The 16,120-nt window shown below is 34.3% G+C and overlaps 1 protein-coding gene across 14 annotated transcripts in view; it reads right to left on the bottom strand.

Annotated features, from left to right (window-relative positions):
- SLC4A10 (solute carrier family 4 member 10) overlaps positions 1–16,120 on the bottom strand; it is a 359,094-nt gene that overhangs the window by 16,307 nt on the left and 326,667 nt on the right. For all 14 annotated transcript variants that reach the window (XM_012440527.2, XM_064382673.1, XM_064382670.1 and 11 more), the window contains 4 exons: positions 10,968–11,219; positions 9,644–9,712; positions 4,257–4,430; positions 3,416–3,538 (listed from right to left, as the gene is read on the bottom strand). In XM_012440527.2, the coding sequence (XP_012295950.1) occupies positions 3,416–3,538; positions 4,257–4,430; positions 9,644–9,712; positions 10,968–11,219 (618 nt within the window). The remainder of the gene's footprint in view (positions 1–3,415; positions 3,539–4,256; positions 4,431–9,643; positions 9,713–10,967; positions 11,220–16,120) is intronic.

Here is a 16,120-nt window from a genome sequence, read left to right on the forward strand (position 1 = left end):
TATTTTATTGTTCAATTATTGATTATTTCTTGACTGTATTATTGGTTTTCTTGTTTCTTTCCATGTATTGAGGATCACATGAAAGTATTATCACACTAATCCATTTGAGATTTAAAGGATCTATAAACCTGCCTAGTTAATGTACTGCGAGGCTTTTCCCTCTAACTTGGATATGAAGGATTTAGCAGGAAAATTGCCCCAGTAAATCTTTAATCTATTTTTGTATCTTTTCAGAAAGCATGAGTTCTAGGAAATTTAGTAATATTTAGTTACTTCCAAAATCTTTATCTTCATAACCAGAGAATAGTAAACACCCATTAAAGTACAGTGGTATATAATATAAAAAAAGATTAGAAACTCATTACATATGGTCTCTACCCTATGAGATTCATAAATTCTAAAATGGGCATATGGCACAAACACATATAAGTACCATACATGCATAGCTATGTGAGTGGTTCTGGGCAGTGGGAATGGCAAATTCTAATAAATTTATAATTATTATCAAAGTTGTTCTCTCCTATTTCACAGAAAACTAAAAGGAGAATCTGAAATTTTCTTCGACTCACAGTCAGAAATATATTAAACATTACATGATAGATTACATATTATTTTTCATTTTGTGAACTTCTAAAGGGCAAGAACGTTTCATGGTATGAGTATGGTCTAAGGAGAACACTGTGAAAGAAATGATTATATGTCTGGGGCTATGTTAGCTTTTTTTTTTTTTCCAGAAGCAGTAAAGACAGTTAACAAAGAAAGCAGAAAAATAAAGCAAAATTACATATGTAAGTTACTGCTTGAGTATAATAAATAGCACAGTAAGTGCTCACATAAAGTTGTTATAGGTTCTTGGAAACTGTGACATTAAGTAAAGAAGAAATAAAACCAATTTTACCATAGGCTAATTGATATAAATAAGAGTTGAATTCCTATGGCATATTTCTGGTCACAAAAACATCACCAAATTTCTAACTAAAGACTCAAAATATGTTTAATATTAAACATTGAAATAAATGTGAACTACACAAATGTAAGAAAAATTAATAAAGCAAGTAAGGTAATGAATTACCAAATTTCTGGTGAGTCAGTGAGTGACTGAGGTCATAGTTGGGGTGAGTCAAATCAAGGAATAAATGTTTGCAAAGTGAAAATTGTAAGGAGCACAACCTACCACAAAGCAGTTCAAAAACAATAGCAAATACGGCTGGGTTCACGGAACATTTTCATACCAAATTGTTGTTGTACATTTGTGTGATTATCATATACTTGATGAATTTTTATTTTACAGTCATTTGTATTCATTTATTCATTCCTTTTCCAACCCACTTATTCCAGTTCAAGGTCGAGGGTGGCTGGAGCCTATCTTGGCAGCTCAGGGTACAAGATGAGAACTAAGACTGGCCAAGACGCTATTCCTTCACAGCACACACTCACACACACACCCACATTCACTCACATTGAGCCAATATAGACACGCCAATGAACCTAATGGGCACATTTTTGGGATGTGGGAGGAAACTGAAGTGTCCAAAGAAAACCCACACAGATATGAGGAGAATGTGCAAACTCCACACAGACAGTGGCCCTGGCCAGGCATTTTTTTTTTCTCACCAACATTTTAACAATACTATATTATTGGAGGGTCTGCTGTACTGAAATTATCAAAAAGACTGGGAGCAAAGCTCATAACCAAGTCCTTTGTCATCAAAATTAAATCAATTTAAACCTCCTTGGATGTTGTGTTTGATCTCAATAATTTTATTTACATCAAATATGGAAAACTTAGGGCTTTAGAATTTCTGTGTTCTAGTGTCTTATTTAAATTTAACTTGTGCCAAATTATACCATATTTTTCTTAAATTGTATCTGAGGATGAAAGCAAACTTTTACTAACTCTAAAAAGAAATAGAGACTATCAAAATTACCTAGTCAAAGTGTTATTATTATAATTATTAATTTTTGAAATGCAGTCTCGCTCTGTCACCAGGCTGGAGTACAGTGGCACCATCACAGCTCACTGCAACCTCTGCCTACCGGGTTCAAGCGATTCACCTGCCTCAGCCTCCTGATTAGCTGGGACTACAGGCAAGCACCATCACACCCAGCTATTTTTGTATTTTTAGAAGAGACGTGGTTTCACCATGTTGGCCAGGATGGTCTTGATCTCCTGACCTTGTGATCCGCCCACCTCAGCCTCCTAAAGTGCTGGTATTACAGGCATGAGCCACCGTGTCCAGCCCAAAGTATTATTTTTTTAAAAAGCTCTAATATTTAAACAAGAATATATTAAACAGAAAAATAAATAATGACACTTTTATAATATGATTTTTAGTGTTAACATTAATATTACTCAAAGTATGATTCTAAGTATTGCCTTCTGTAATATTTGGGAAAATTAAAATATTCAGACAGAATTAAGACATATCATCATGATGAATCTCTATCTGTGGGAATCCATTTTCAGTGATAGAACATCATGTAGAGTAAGGGAATTATCAATCACACATGTAGCCATATTGGTAGAAATTTCTGAGGAAAAAAGCCTCATTAGATTTGTGAGCTGATCTGACCTCATTAAATGACTAAGACCTCCAAAACATTTCCAGATGAATTCCCCAAAGGAAATAGGAACTGTATCTATGGTCTGAGAAAATAAGAAGTTGAATACATTTACTGACTACTTAGAGAAGCAAGAAAAATAGCTTAATTCTCATCAAATATTTTATTTCAATTTCATTTCTATTTACTTGGAAATTTTGTTTTTGTGTTTTACGTTATAAGGCTCAATGATTCTGCTAAATGTAACACTAGTCATTTCCCCCTCATTTATACTCTAGAATAGGATAAATGAGTAGCCCATAAACATAATCAAATTCCAGAAGTTTCTCAAACAACTACTCAATCTTAAATCACTTTGAAAGCAAATCAGATCAACATTTTTTCTAGTAAACATTTCATCTACTTTAGGAATAATTATTCATTAGAATATTTTAATAAGACTCTGTGCCCTAGGAAAATACCAACAGTAATAATGTCTCTTCTTTTGGTTCTCATATATATAACAAAAAAAGTCACTGCATGATGATAATTTGGAAATAGTTAAGTATCAGCAAGTTTATGCCATCCATGGGGGAGGAATCAGAAAAATGAGCCTTACGATTTGGAAGATACTTAAGTATAAAGTATTTCTATATTTCATTAGGATTTGGTTTCCTTCTTTAAGATCTTCATTCTCTCTTTGTTCAAATCTTCATGATTTTAATCATTAAATTTCCAAACTAGTCTACCTGCGGTTGTTAGTGATCACTGTCTAAAGACAACCGTCTAAAGATAAAAATAATATTTAATTTTGCAAAGAAATATGACTATGTTCCTTTTTTCTTTCGTTATAAAACATTGATTTTGCTCTTACTTCTTTTTCAGCATCTTCCAGTTTCTTTTTCTTACTCTCAGGCATTAAATCATCCAACCAGCTGAGTTCCCGCTTTGTGAACAACAAGTCCATCAACTTTCTTACAAATACCAGGGCCAACACCTGAAGTAAATAATAAACTAGTTTAAAATTGAAAAAAATTAAAACAAGAGGTATAGATTTGACTGTATGGCTTTGGGTAGAAATAATTTCTATTATGCCTGAGATTAAAGTAAAATCAAATACATATATGTATAAAACATTGTCTAGTCTTCCATTTCCTTCGTTTTCTTTTCTTACTACATTCCCAGAATAATGACTATGATTTTACCCAATATAAGAGTCAATTAAATAAGCTTTTTTAGAAAAAGCTATAAAATGTATTTGACTATGTTTCCTTAAATACATGTAGTTAATATTTTATACTTTATTAAACGAACACTAGAGCATTCTTCTCTATACTAATAATTACAAAATTAGTCATTAAAATTTACTATAGTTTTTGAAGTATTTGAAACTTGCCTGAAACATTTAATACAATGTTATTTTTTAAATCCTCCTAATTTTTCATATTTTAATGTTAAATTTTGGAAGGTTGCATTTTTCCATTGAGCTTCAATTAATTCAGACTACCACAAACATTCAGAGTGATAGAGACAAAACTAATAGGAATCAATGAAATTCATAGGCATTATTTCTCACTACTTTTGGTGCCAAAACTTATATTTTCCAATAATTGTTTAATATAACTCTGTTGTTCCAATTTCAGTTCATGTATTTATGTTTCCTAAGAGACTAACAAATCAGAGAAAGAGAAAATGAGTTGACAGAAGTTTCATACCATCATGGGAAAGACAATAGCAGCTCTTGAAACTTTTATTATCCACAAAAGGCCAAGGCAACTCATCTGAATAATTGTGAAGAGATGCACTTTTCGAAGTGGTACGTGCCTTAGGTATATGAAATCTGGTTGATGTTTTGCAGGCATCCAGAAGAGCTTTATCCTATCAAAGAGCTAAAAGATTAAACAGACTAAATTGTTTATAGGTGTAAGACAACAATAGAAGTAGGACAAGCTGATATTTAATATGGTCCAAAATTTTAGGTTAAATGACATACCTGGATCACACTAAGCTGATATCTGGGCATCAAGACAATGGAATTTTTATGCTTACCCTCAGAAACACTACAATTTCAGTTTAATAATAGACCACATTTTCTTGAATATGGAGATATTTGCAATTTAGAAGAATTTAAAAATAGAAAGCCAGTGTTAAATATTGCTACCTTGAAGAATGGAACCCTGTGAAGCAAAACATAATCACCATCTTTTTCATCGTCATATCACAATCTCTTCCTTTATTTGCCCTTGAATATTGGGCTTCCTGGACTCTCATTCTGTCTTCTTTTCTCCTGGAATAGTTCATCCATACCCGTGGCTTTGACTTTCACATACTTGCTAATAATTCCCAGACCTACATCTCTGCCTTAGCTCTCTCCTGAGTTCTAGACCCTTATCCAGCTGCTAAGTACAGTATTTTAACCTCCTTATTTTGACTCTGCTCTTTTGACTTTGCCCCTTTAATCCCCAACAAAAGTTGAGATACTGTCTTTATGAACACAAACATTTTAACCATAAAAATTTAACCTAGATAAATTTTTGTTAAAGTATGTTCCAGAGCAAATTTTGTTTAACTCTAATTTCTTGATTAACTTTATATACAGCACTGTCAAGTCATTTATATATTATCAACTGTATTTTATTAAAATTATTTTCATCTCAATCCATGTTATTTCTGTTTCAATCTTGCCAAAAAAAGTACATAATATTACATAAAACTATTGTTATAGTACTGTATACTATTATGTTACAGCTTTGACTTTGAGGACTTTTTTTAATCAAGCAAACCAATTTTTCTAAATTTGAATTTTATAAATTAAATCTTCATGGGAAGCTTAAAACTTTATGACATTTTATTTACTAACAGATTATACTGCATGATAGTTTTATTTTATGTAGATTATTTGGTTTATTGTTCTTAGGCCAATTTTTACAGTTTTCAGTGTTTCCAACTAGAGGCGATTATTTAGAAAATAATGGTTTCAATCACTGTCAGTCACTGTTTTATTTCATGCCATCTCTACAGTAACATCCATTATGCATTTTCAAAGAGTAATATTAGATTTTTTTTCTTAACTAATTTATTTTTAAACCTGTAGGCAAGTCTCATCAAATATGTCAAATTAATATGCAAAGGAACAGTTGTCCTTTGAGTCAAAATGTTAAAGTCAAAACACCCTGTTTTACCAAGACCTGCTTGTATATATAATAGGAATCTCAAACTTAGAATAAACCTATCTACCCTTCTGTGTTCTGTGTCTTACGGCATGGCATGGCCTTCCTTTCCTCAGTTATCTAAGAATCATACATACATTAATTTTCCAACCATTCATTTATTCATATTCATCTATATATTTCAAAAACGTTATTGAAATATTCTATGCAGATTACTAAGTGTTGAACTCATTCCTGACTAACCTCTCTCCATTCTGTCCATGTACATGTCACTAGGTTTTAAAATTTCTATTTCCTAAATATTATTTAAACTTAAAAGTCATTAAGTAAACAAAAACTTAGTGCATGGTGGAGGTGGGAATAGGAAAGAAAGAAAATCCTCTGGCTTACAATGGAATATTTCCTTTTCTGTAGAACTAGTTTTTCCCAGCCACCATTTCTCATTTGTGAAGCTGTGTTATTGCATAAGTGTACTTCAGTGTGTGGGTGCTTCAATTGTTATTGTTTAAATGGCACATTTGCTTTACTTTGGATTCCTGAAGTGTTGGAATGAATATAGATGTGGGTATATATCTGAATACAGAAACAGCATTCATGAGAACACTGTGATCTGTTTTTTTCTGCCATGTTTCACAGTGAGAAGCCCAGATAATAAGTTTCTTAATATTGCCAAACAAGCAGGTAACATAGATTCCTTCAACAGGGTAAGAAAGTAACATGCTCCTGGAACTGTTGATACTCAGCATATGCTTAAGTAATAATAATCATCATCATGGTAAATGTATTCTGAGTTTTACATTGGTTTTTATCATCTCCTAGTATCAATATCACATTTCCCCACCCAGTTAGCTACAATTCCAAATGAGAATTTCAACTGCCTGAGCTTGGGGCTCACTTAAATTTTCACAAACCCTGTTTCTCAGTGTGAGACCCTGTTCATCAACATGTGCCCCAGCTTGCTGTTTCATTTGTGTTCTTTAAAACTCATTAATTTAACTCTTGGGCCTTTGAAAATGTTTTCTTCAATTTTCATTTAAAAGATTCACACCCCAAATAATTCCAAAACTCGACATCCTTGTTTAATTCTAAACCTCATGGGTATAAAGTCATGTGGAATTAGAGGGGAAAATCTGTTGAAACGTATCATCAAAATGATTTTACTTTCTTTCTTAAACTTCTGCTGCTATATTTATGTGAGCCTGGGGCCTAATAATAAATACTTTTCACTTACACATGAAATTAGTACTCATGGAATTTTTGCCAAAGGCAAAAAAAAATAGAAAAATAGAAAAAACAAACAAACAAACAAAACCTCTTCAGTACTCTTCCCTATCTGCCTTATTAAACCAATTCTATCAAATTACACTTTTCATATATGACATTTTAAATGAGCAAATTAAATCTAATTTGAGTAAAATTAAAACATATAACATGGCTCAGTCACCTCCCTCTCCCAGTTAATTTTTCCCAGTGTCACGATGAAGAGCCAGTTATACTATCAACTTCGGGTATTCTGTGACCTTGCAATGACTTCATACTTAAGTTTTGCCTCAGCCTGGCATCCAGTACTGTCTTAAGGCCTAGGTGCTGCTGGTTAGTCATTTGCTCAGGAGCAGAGATCCTGTGCTGCCTGTCCTTCAGGTTAACTATCCTCTTAGATGCCACAAACAGCAGTGAGTCTAGCTGTGTTATAGAAAAAGCTGAAATTTATTTTTGCTTTTCAGTGGACAAAATACTATATGATAAATAAGCCCCTAGTCTCTTTTTCAAGAACTTTGGAGTGCTGGGCTAAATAATGTTAAATTATAAAACTAGATTATTCAAGGGACAATTTAAGTAGAAATCTATTAGTTTGCTAGGACTTTCCTAACAAATTATGACACTTGGTGGTTTAAATCAAGAGAAATACATTATTTCACACTTGTGGGGGCCAGAAGTCTATAGCAAGATATTGGCAGGACCACACTCCCTCTGAAGGTCTTAGGGGAGAAAACTTCCTTGCCCCTTCTAGCTCAAGGTGGCTCCTGGCATCCTTAGTTTATGGCAGCAAAACTCTTAACTCTCCCTATTTTTTATTTTTTTTGGAGATGGAGTCTTACTCCGTTGCCCAGGCTGGAGTCCAATGGCATGATCTTGGCTCAATGCAATCTCCACCTCCTGAGTTCAAGTGATTCTACCCCAACCTCCCGAGTAGCTGGAATTACAGGCATGCACCACCACACCTGGCTAATTTTTGTATTTTTAGTAGAGACAAGGTTTCACCATGTTGGTCAGACTGGTCTCGAACTCCTGATCTCAGATTATCCACCCGCTTTGGCCTCCCAAAGTGCTGGGATTAAAACGTGAGCCACCATGCCCAGCCTTCCTCCATCTTCATATGGCCTTCTTCCCTGTGTCTCTCTGTGTCCTCTCCTCTTCTTATGAGGACCACAGTCATCAGATTTAGGGCCCACCCTACAACCATGATGATCTTGTCTTGAAATCCATATCTAATTACATAGGCAAAGAGTCTATTTCCAAACAAGGTCACATTCTGAGATTCCAGGTGGACATAAATTTTCAGGAAACACTCACTATTCAACCCATAGCAGTATCATAAAAGAAATATGTGGGAGGAATTTGCTAACAGCCTCTGTTAAAATTTAGAATACATTTGCAGATGTTTTAAAATGTGTCCACAAATTCTTTAATACTCTTCTCTTCAAGAGATACAGTCTACATTTTCCCTTCACTTGGACGCAAGGTGGACCTAGTGGACAGCCTCTAACAAATAGAAAACATGGAAATGACCATGCATGACTTTGAAGACCAAGCCATAAAGCACTGTTCATCCTCTTGGTCTCTCATTCTCTTCCTCTCTTCTCTCCTCTCTCTCTCTCATATTGCTCACTCAGAAGGAGTTATGTTCTGTGTTCCCAGGACATACTAAGTATTCCATGGAGAGGCCACTGTGGCAAAAGACTGAGTCATCCTACCAATAGGTAGAAAGGAACTGATGCCCCGTGCCCACAGTTGTGTAATAGTCATTTTGGAAGCAGATCCTCCAGCACTATCAAACCTTCAGATGCTGTGGACTTTGTCCATACCCTGACAGTGACCGCATGGGACATCTTGAACCAGAACCATCTGGCTGATCTGTTGCCAGATTCATGCCTAAAATATTTATTTAACCAATACTTATTTAAAAAATGCATAAAGTTCCCCTTATACTTGAAACTTAAGGTCCACCTTACCCTGTATCTTTATTTTGTTGAATATAAAAAATAACCCTATAAATATAAATATAACAGTAAAACAAACAAAACCAAGGTGGAAAACCCAGGATATCACTATCTCAATAAATTGTTTTTATTTCTACACTCTCCTTTACAGCCCAGCTCAAACACATAGCTTTATAAACCTATGGTCAGAAGTTTCTTACTTTGTATTATGTCATAAGCATTTTGCCATGTTACTTTTGTAGTCCCATAATTATAATTTTTCAGTGAATTTACCACAAATATTTTACTGCTTTAGAGAATTGGGTTGTTTCAAATATTTTAATAGTATATGTTACAATGAACATATTTGTACATAGAGATTTTTCCTATTCTTACCAATAGATGTCCATAAACATGATTAAAGTGTCAAATATTAGAAATATTTGGATATATATTGAAATACACTACTATAATTTTTCTTAAAATGCTGTAAAATCTAAGCCTCTTACAGTTTTAATATACTTATGATAAATAAAAGTACCATAAGATTATGAACCTTAGATGCTGGAGAGAATCTTCTTTAACTTTTGTAACTCTGAAAATTTGAAGAAATTTAATTGTGGTCTAAAAGCTGTTCCTCAGATGGTGTATTTTCTTAGCTGTCACATGACTTATCAGTAGACCTTAAGATAAGTCATCACAGATGTGCCTGTAGTATTGTAAGTAATTTACCTGAATTCCCTTTAGAGATGAAGCACCCATATAAAGAAACACTCCATATAGCACTGGCATGGGAATAAACTGTAAAAGAACAATTGGAGAAAAGGCACAAATCATTTTAAAATATAACGTGGTTTTGCACTTATCAAAGAAAGAAACAGAGGAAAAAAAGGCATTTTTGAATAGAAACAGTATAGTACAGATCCAGAAGACATGGATTCAAGATCCAGCTCTAGCACTTTTTAGCTCTGTAAACTTAGGTAAGTTATTTAAGCTCTCTGTGCCTTAGTTTCCCAGTATCTAAAAGGAGATAATGACAATAGGGTTGTTATAAGTATTTAATAGGTCAAAATCTATTTTTAAAAACCATGTAGTATATAATGAACAATAATACTATTACTATGCCATTTTAAAGACAATTTGAATTTTGTTTTACAAGGGTAAGATATTTGGATTAAAGGTAAAGAAGGAAGTTAACATTTAGATGTGTTTCCTTCATTATGTCAGGTATTTGTACATATATGGATTATTCGGATTTTCTCTTTTTATTGGAATAGTTCACTATCATCTTATGTTTATAAGATATTAGTTATATAACAAGGATTAATTCTTAAGAAGGTACTTGTGTTAATGATCAAATACAAGTAAACTAGTGTGAATGATTAAATAATTAAAAACATCAAATTGTAGGCAAATAAAACTAGTTATAATTTATAATGCAATTAACACACCTTGGTAATATCTGATAAAATTACATGACAAAAACATTACTAGTTAATTCTCTTTAAAACAGATTTGAAATTTTGTGTGAAAAAAAAAAAAAAACATTACATGCAATGATGATATCCAGACAGTGGTTTTATAAAGTACTTAAAATGGAAAACTGCATATGTGACTGTAACCAGGGCTGTGCTGTTCCCTTCACCTCTATCTTTCATTAATAATAAGTAATATTAACTGCTAATATATTTATCCACTGACAAGAAAATAGAATCTTTATGAATGCCTGTAGTGAATTCAGGTCACAAGTCAGTCAGAAACAATGAATGACTTTTTCCCATAGCTTGATCACCATTTCAAAATTGTCACAGTAATTTACTCATCAAATTTTACTTTGCCAGACTAAATTTTTATGTATTTAAGGGTTTTAAAATATAGGACATAATTTCCTTTCCTTACGTTATGAAGAATTATATAAACATGGTTAAGAAATTCATCACTTTCATCACATGCCACACAATATTTGCAAATTTATGGCTCAGATTCAAATGAAAATTTTAAATGATGATAAATATATTCTTCTTTCTCCCAAATTCATAAAGACAGATTTCATTACCTTCAATATACTGGTCATAAAGACTGATGAACCCATAAGAATAAAAATCATAAGCCCAGTAACCCTTTGCTCCCGAATGCCGAGAAATTTGGGTTGTTCTCCTGGAGCTGAACATTCTGATTCCAGTTTTAGGCTATTGACATGAGTGATGGAGAGGACGGTAGCAGCCACAAACCATGGCAGGCCCATGATGGAGCATACACCAAGCATGACAGCCACCATTAATAGGTCCAGATGGTACCCACAGCCTTTCTGTTAAAGAAAGAAAGAAAGAAAGAAAGAAATTGTGTCAACAACAGAGCTAAAGGTGGCCTGATTGTGCATAGAAACTACTTCCTGATAATACTCAAGAAGCCCTTTGTATCAGATCTCCTGGAGTAAACTCTTAAACACACATTCAGTTTCCAATTGCCCTCTTTTGTCTCATGGGTGACTTTTATAGAAAAAATAATATCATGGAGCCTAGGCTCCCCTCTATAGTCATTTTTTCCTCAATGTAGTGCTATCTTGTGATAATTTGTTTCAGTTTCAGCACTAGACAAATTGAGCCCCTCCTTAGAAATCAGTTTTTGTGTTTTCTATTTCCTCTGTTATGCTACTCCACTGTCACTGACCTCCAGGTGTTGCAAACTAAGTGCTTCTTAGGCCCAGGCAGGAAATGTAAAAGAAGAAAAATAGGTGCAATAGGCTGTGTGGAAACTATCCTCTTGCACAGACAGGGTGCTCTTGGAGGAGAGAAATCAAAAATGGGAAAGAGCACTCCCTCCATGCCCTGTAGGAATCAAAAGTGTAGAGCCTCAGAAGCAGCCAAAGGGTTGGCCTATTTTATGTTCCAACTTTTATTTTTAATTTTTAGTGACTACTTCATGAGAGACAGTATAATAAAGCGGTTAAGAATGTAAGTTTTAGAGTCAGACTGCCTGGAATCAAATGCTAATTCAACCAATAAATCACTTGATCTCTTGCATCTCTTTTTCCCTATCTGAAAAATGGTGATGATGATAGTAGAAGGCACCTCACTGCACTGTTGTGATAATTAAATTAGTTAATCTTGTAAATCATTTAGAATAATATCTGTTGAACAGAAAGCACTCAGAAAATGTTAGGTACTATTACGTTGTAGTGGTTAAACAATAAATGTTTCTTTTGTACTCTTTAGGTTTCAAGGCTCCTTAATAAAACTATTAATAGGTTTTTAAGAGAAGATAACATAATTTATCAATATTTCCTCTAGTTTTTAGCACAATCACTGGCACACAATAAACAATCAATAAAGGTTACAAAATGACTTAAAACATAAAATATGCATCATTAAACATTTCAGAATCAAATGTAATAAGCGTAACTTAAAATAAATACAGCAGTTAAATTTGTTATTATGATCATGAGCAGAAATTACCAATTCTTCTAGGAGAATAATTGTCTTTTTTAGAGGTAGTTTTATATAACTTCAAGCAGTTTGTAGTTAACATGAAAACTCTTATAGCCTGGAGTATGAAACACACTGAGAATTTGTTGCATATATGTCATGGTAGTGTTCTCACTGTGATTTTGTTTTCTTGTTTTCTTAGAAGAAGATTCTTAAAGTCAGTTGTACTTTCTTTCCTTTCTGCTCATCCCTTCCAAATTATAAAAGTGCAAGAGATGATAGTGAGGAGAAAACGGGAGTTATGTACCTAAGGACCTGTTCTCGTATGTTGGCACCAATGCAATGGTACCCTTCATTGGGTCAGCTTATTGGGGCAATACTACACTTCACCAAAATGTCTTAACTCAATTTCCATATTAATGAATATGACTCTGGAAACTTTTCTTTGCAAGTAACTCGAAACAATTTGATTAGTAAGAGTTGAAGAGTAGGAAGAGAAACTGCCTGGTGTCCCCATAACCAAAAAGGCCTAGGAAAAAGCTTTGCCCTACCATAACATGGCCTCTGGCCCTTTTACAAAACATTTTGAAAGATGTAATTCCATAGAATAGAACTCAGATTTTGGTCCCTTTAAAGGACAATGACTTAAGCAGTTTGAGAAGTATTTTGTCCTAGCAACTCTGGAGTTAGACAGATATAGAACAGTGAGGTCCTCGTATGGAAGCCCCTGTCTTTGAGGTAGTATAATGTGAATGGTGCCCCCTTGGAGCTGTTTTTGCAAAACTGTGGTATTGCTAAGAGAGAATGGAAGATGTAAGAGGAGCTGGTGGCTATGAGATGAACATCAGAGGAGGGCAGTAGACAGGGCCCCTTGAGAGTCAGGCTTATACTTTTTAGCACACCTGGACTTTCTCAGAGTCCACATTCACTACAGCTCAATAATATAAGGGAGACCTTCATCATGATAGTGATTTCCTATAGTTCTTATTGAATGTCTTAAAAATAGTGGGATTCTGAATTGCGGGAAGTGGGCAAAATAATTCTTTCAGAGGTAATAACTTCTCTTCTAAATTTATAAAACTAGCTTCGTAATGTACAAATATATAATAACAAAAAAAAGGTAATTTCTCCCAATTTTGCTGTACAACAATGGGAGCATCTTGATTTAATGTAAACCAAAGGAAATAAATAAATCAGTTCTTGGTCTTTCCCTAACTAACCAGCATCCTTCTTGCCTTTCATTTAAAATGTCTTTAAAAACTTGGACTTTGTAATGAAATTATTAGCTGATAGGCATGCCAGCCAAAGGGAACTATCCTTTTGTCAGAGAGAGAACTCTACACCTTCTAACATATTTCTGTAGATTTTTTTCTCAAATAAAGACAGAGTTAGAGCTTTTATTTTCACATTCATCCATGAATCACAGGAAATGGACATATGGGAGGAAAAGGGAGCATAGCAACAGGTGATGCTACACCAGACCCCACTAAAACCAACATGCAGCAAGACAAGAGGCCAGCCAAGAGGACCATCTGATACCCAGATGCCACTGCTGAAAAAATTCATTTCAAAGCTTGGCAGCAATTTCCTGCATCTGTCAAGTTAACCACATAAAAGACTATAGATTGACATGAAGAACCAGGCTGACAAAGAGGGCAAAAAAGAACATATCAAATGCCATAATCATCAAGAGAATATGGTGCCAAATGAATGTGGCAAATGCATTCATTTACTCAAGTGATCCGGGATTGTATTGCTGTTTATTAAAAATGATGTCAAAAGAAGCCTGAACTGTCTACAGAAACATGTAGAAAAGCCCACAGTTGTATCTTAACGGAAACTTTCTTTTTTATAAGATTATATCTCTTTTTTCACATTTAGAGAATGTGCTTTAAAAAACCCAAGAAGATATTTTTAATGCTTTTCAAAAGGATGCAGTTAACTTATGCTTAATCCACTTCTCTAAGGGAGAAACAAACAAACAAACAAATGCTAGAGAGAGTATGGATTTATACGTACATTTATATATAATATATATGATACTTCACATTCTCAAATTTTTATATTTGCCACTTCTTTTACTCTTGAGCATCCAAAGGATCATGGGATACAATGAGTTCAAGTTTACTAATTTTGAGCTCCCCATTCTTTGGGAGGAGTAAGTCACCTATGCAGTGCAACATAGCTTTACTGCTTTCATAGTGACACTCATGAAATGATAAAAACTTTTTTTTTTTTTTGAGACAGAGTCTCACCCTGTCACCCAGGCTGGAGTGCAATGGCGCTATCTTGGCTTACTGCAACCTCTGCCCTCCAGGTTCAAGTGATTTTCCTGCCACAGCCTCCTGAGTAGCTGGGATTATAGGTGCCCACCAACACACTCAGCTGATTTTTGTATTTTTAGTAGAGACGGGGTTTCACTATGTTGGCCAGGCTAGTCTTGAACTCCTGACTTCATGATCTGCCCTCCTGAGCCTCCCAAAGTGCTGGGATTACAGTCGTGAGCCACAACACGTCTGGCCGATAAAAACATTTTTATCGGCATGAGAAATATGATCTCAAAGTAAACCAACTACTATTTCTGGCAATAGAGGTGAAGAAAAAGTGAAAAGATCTAAAATATGTTTGGGAGAGACAAAGAATGAAATGAGGAATTCTGAGTTGACTTGAGTATATGAGGACTTAGATACATGATGTGGAGTCTACCAAGTGTTTGATACAAAAACTAGAAAACATGATTCATTAAACAATTTCAGGGAATGCTCCAACCGGCAAAAATGGGTTTTCAAGTGAGAAAAAAAAGTCTATAAAAGCTGAAAATGCTTTCACAAGTGGTTAGCTTGTGGCCGGGTGATATATTCAAGAAACACATCTTTTAGTGAAAATGTGGTTCAAGTCAAAGCCAGGAGACTTTGCAAACATTTCAGTGAAGCAACAGGTGGGGAGAAGGACTATGGAACAAACCGTTATTCTGAGTAAATAATGTTCTGAGAGCTGATTTTGTTGTTGTTAACAGGAAAATCAGTAGCATCAGATCACACTCTACAGAAGCTTAGAGGACACAGGATTTATACACTCAATAGGGGTTCAATGTAGATGAAATATATCTTCACTGGAAGAAATTTGCTTTGAAAGTATTTATATCTAAGGAGGAGGATGGAGAGTTCAGACTCACAGTGGCCAAGAAGAGATTGACTCTTCTGCCTGTGGCCAGATACCAACTTTATGATTAAGCCAGATTTGCTGTATCATTGACTAAATCCAGAGTGGTAAAGGGCAAAAATATGAAACTTTTGACTACATAATCATTTATTTGTACAATACAACAGATTTAGTAATGTAGCCTCAGGTTTATTTCAGTGACAGAAATATTAACTGCTCTAGGTCTGCATTTAATTCTTTAAATGCAAGTACTTGAAAGGATCACTTAAAGAATGCTTTACTGCATTTCTGTTATTCCACAATATATGTGAAGGGGGAAATTAGTGTATTTGTCAACGTGAAGCTTTGGAAAGGCTGTGAATGTCAAGGGTTCATGAAGAACAAGGAGTAAGAGCAAGTGTCGTGCGATTTATAGGTTGAAGGCCCAGGAAAGGGCAAAGATTCAGAATGGCCAGTAAGGTAATATCAATCTCAGTACACTTTTCACTTCCACACTTTGTTTTAATATGATTAAGCTTACACTAAGAAAAAAATGCTGCCTGAATCAGTTTAACTAACGGCCCTTACAAAGGATAATTTTTCAGTGAACTGACTAGAATTTCTGCCTAATTATAAAGGCTAA

This window comes from Aotus nancymaae, unplaced genomic scaffold (genome assembly GCF_030222135.1).
Source record: "Aotus nancymaae isolate 86718 unplaced genomic scaffold, 86718_ANA_hifiasm-v0.15.2.pri h1tg000029l, whole genome shotgun sequence".
Classification (NCBI taxonomy): domain Eukaryota; kingdom Metazoa; phylum Chordata; class Mammalia; order Primates; family Aotidae; genus Aotus; species Aotus nancymaae.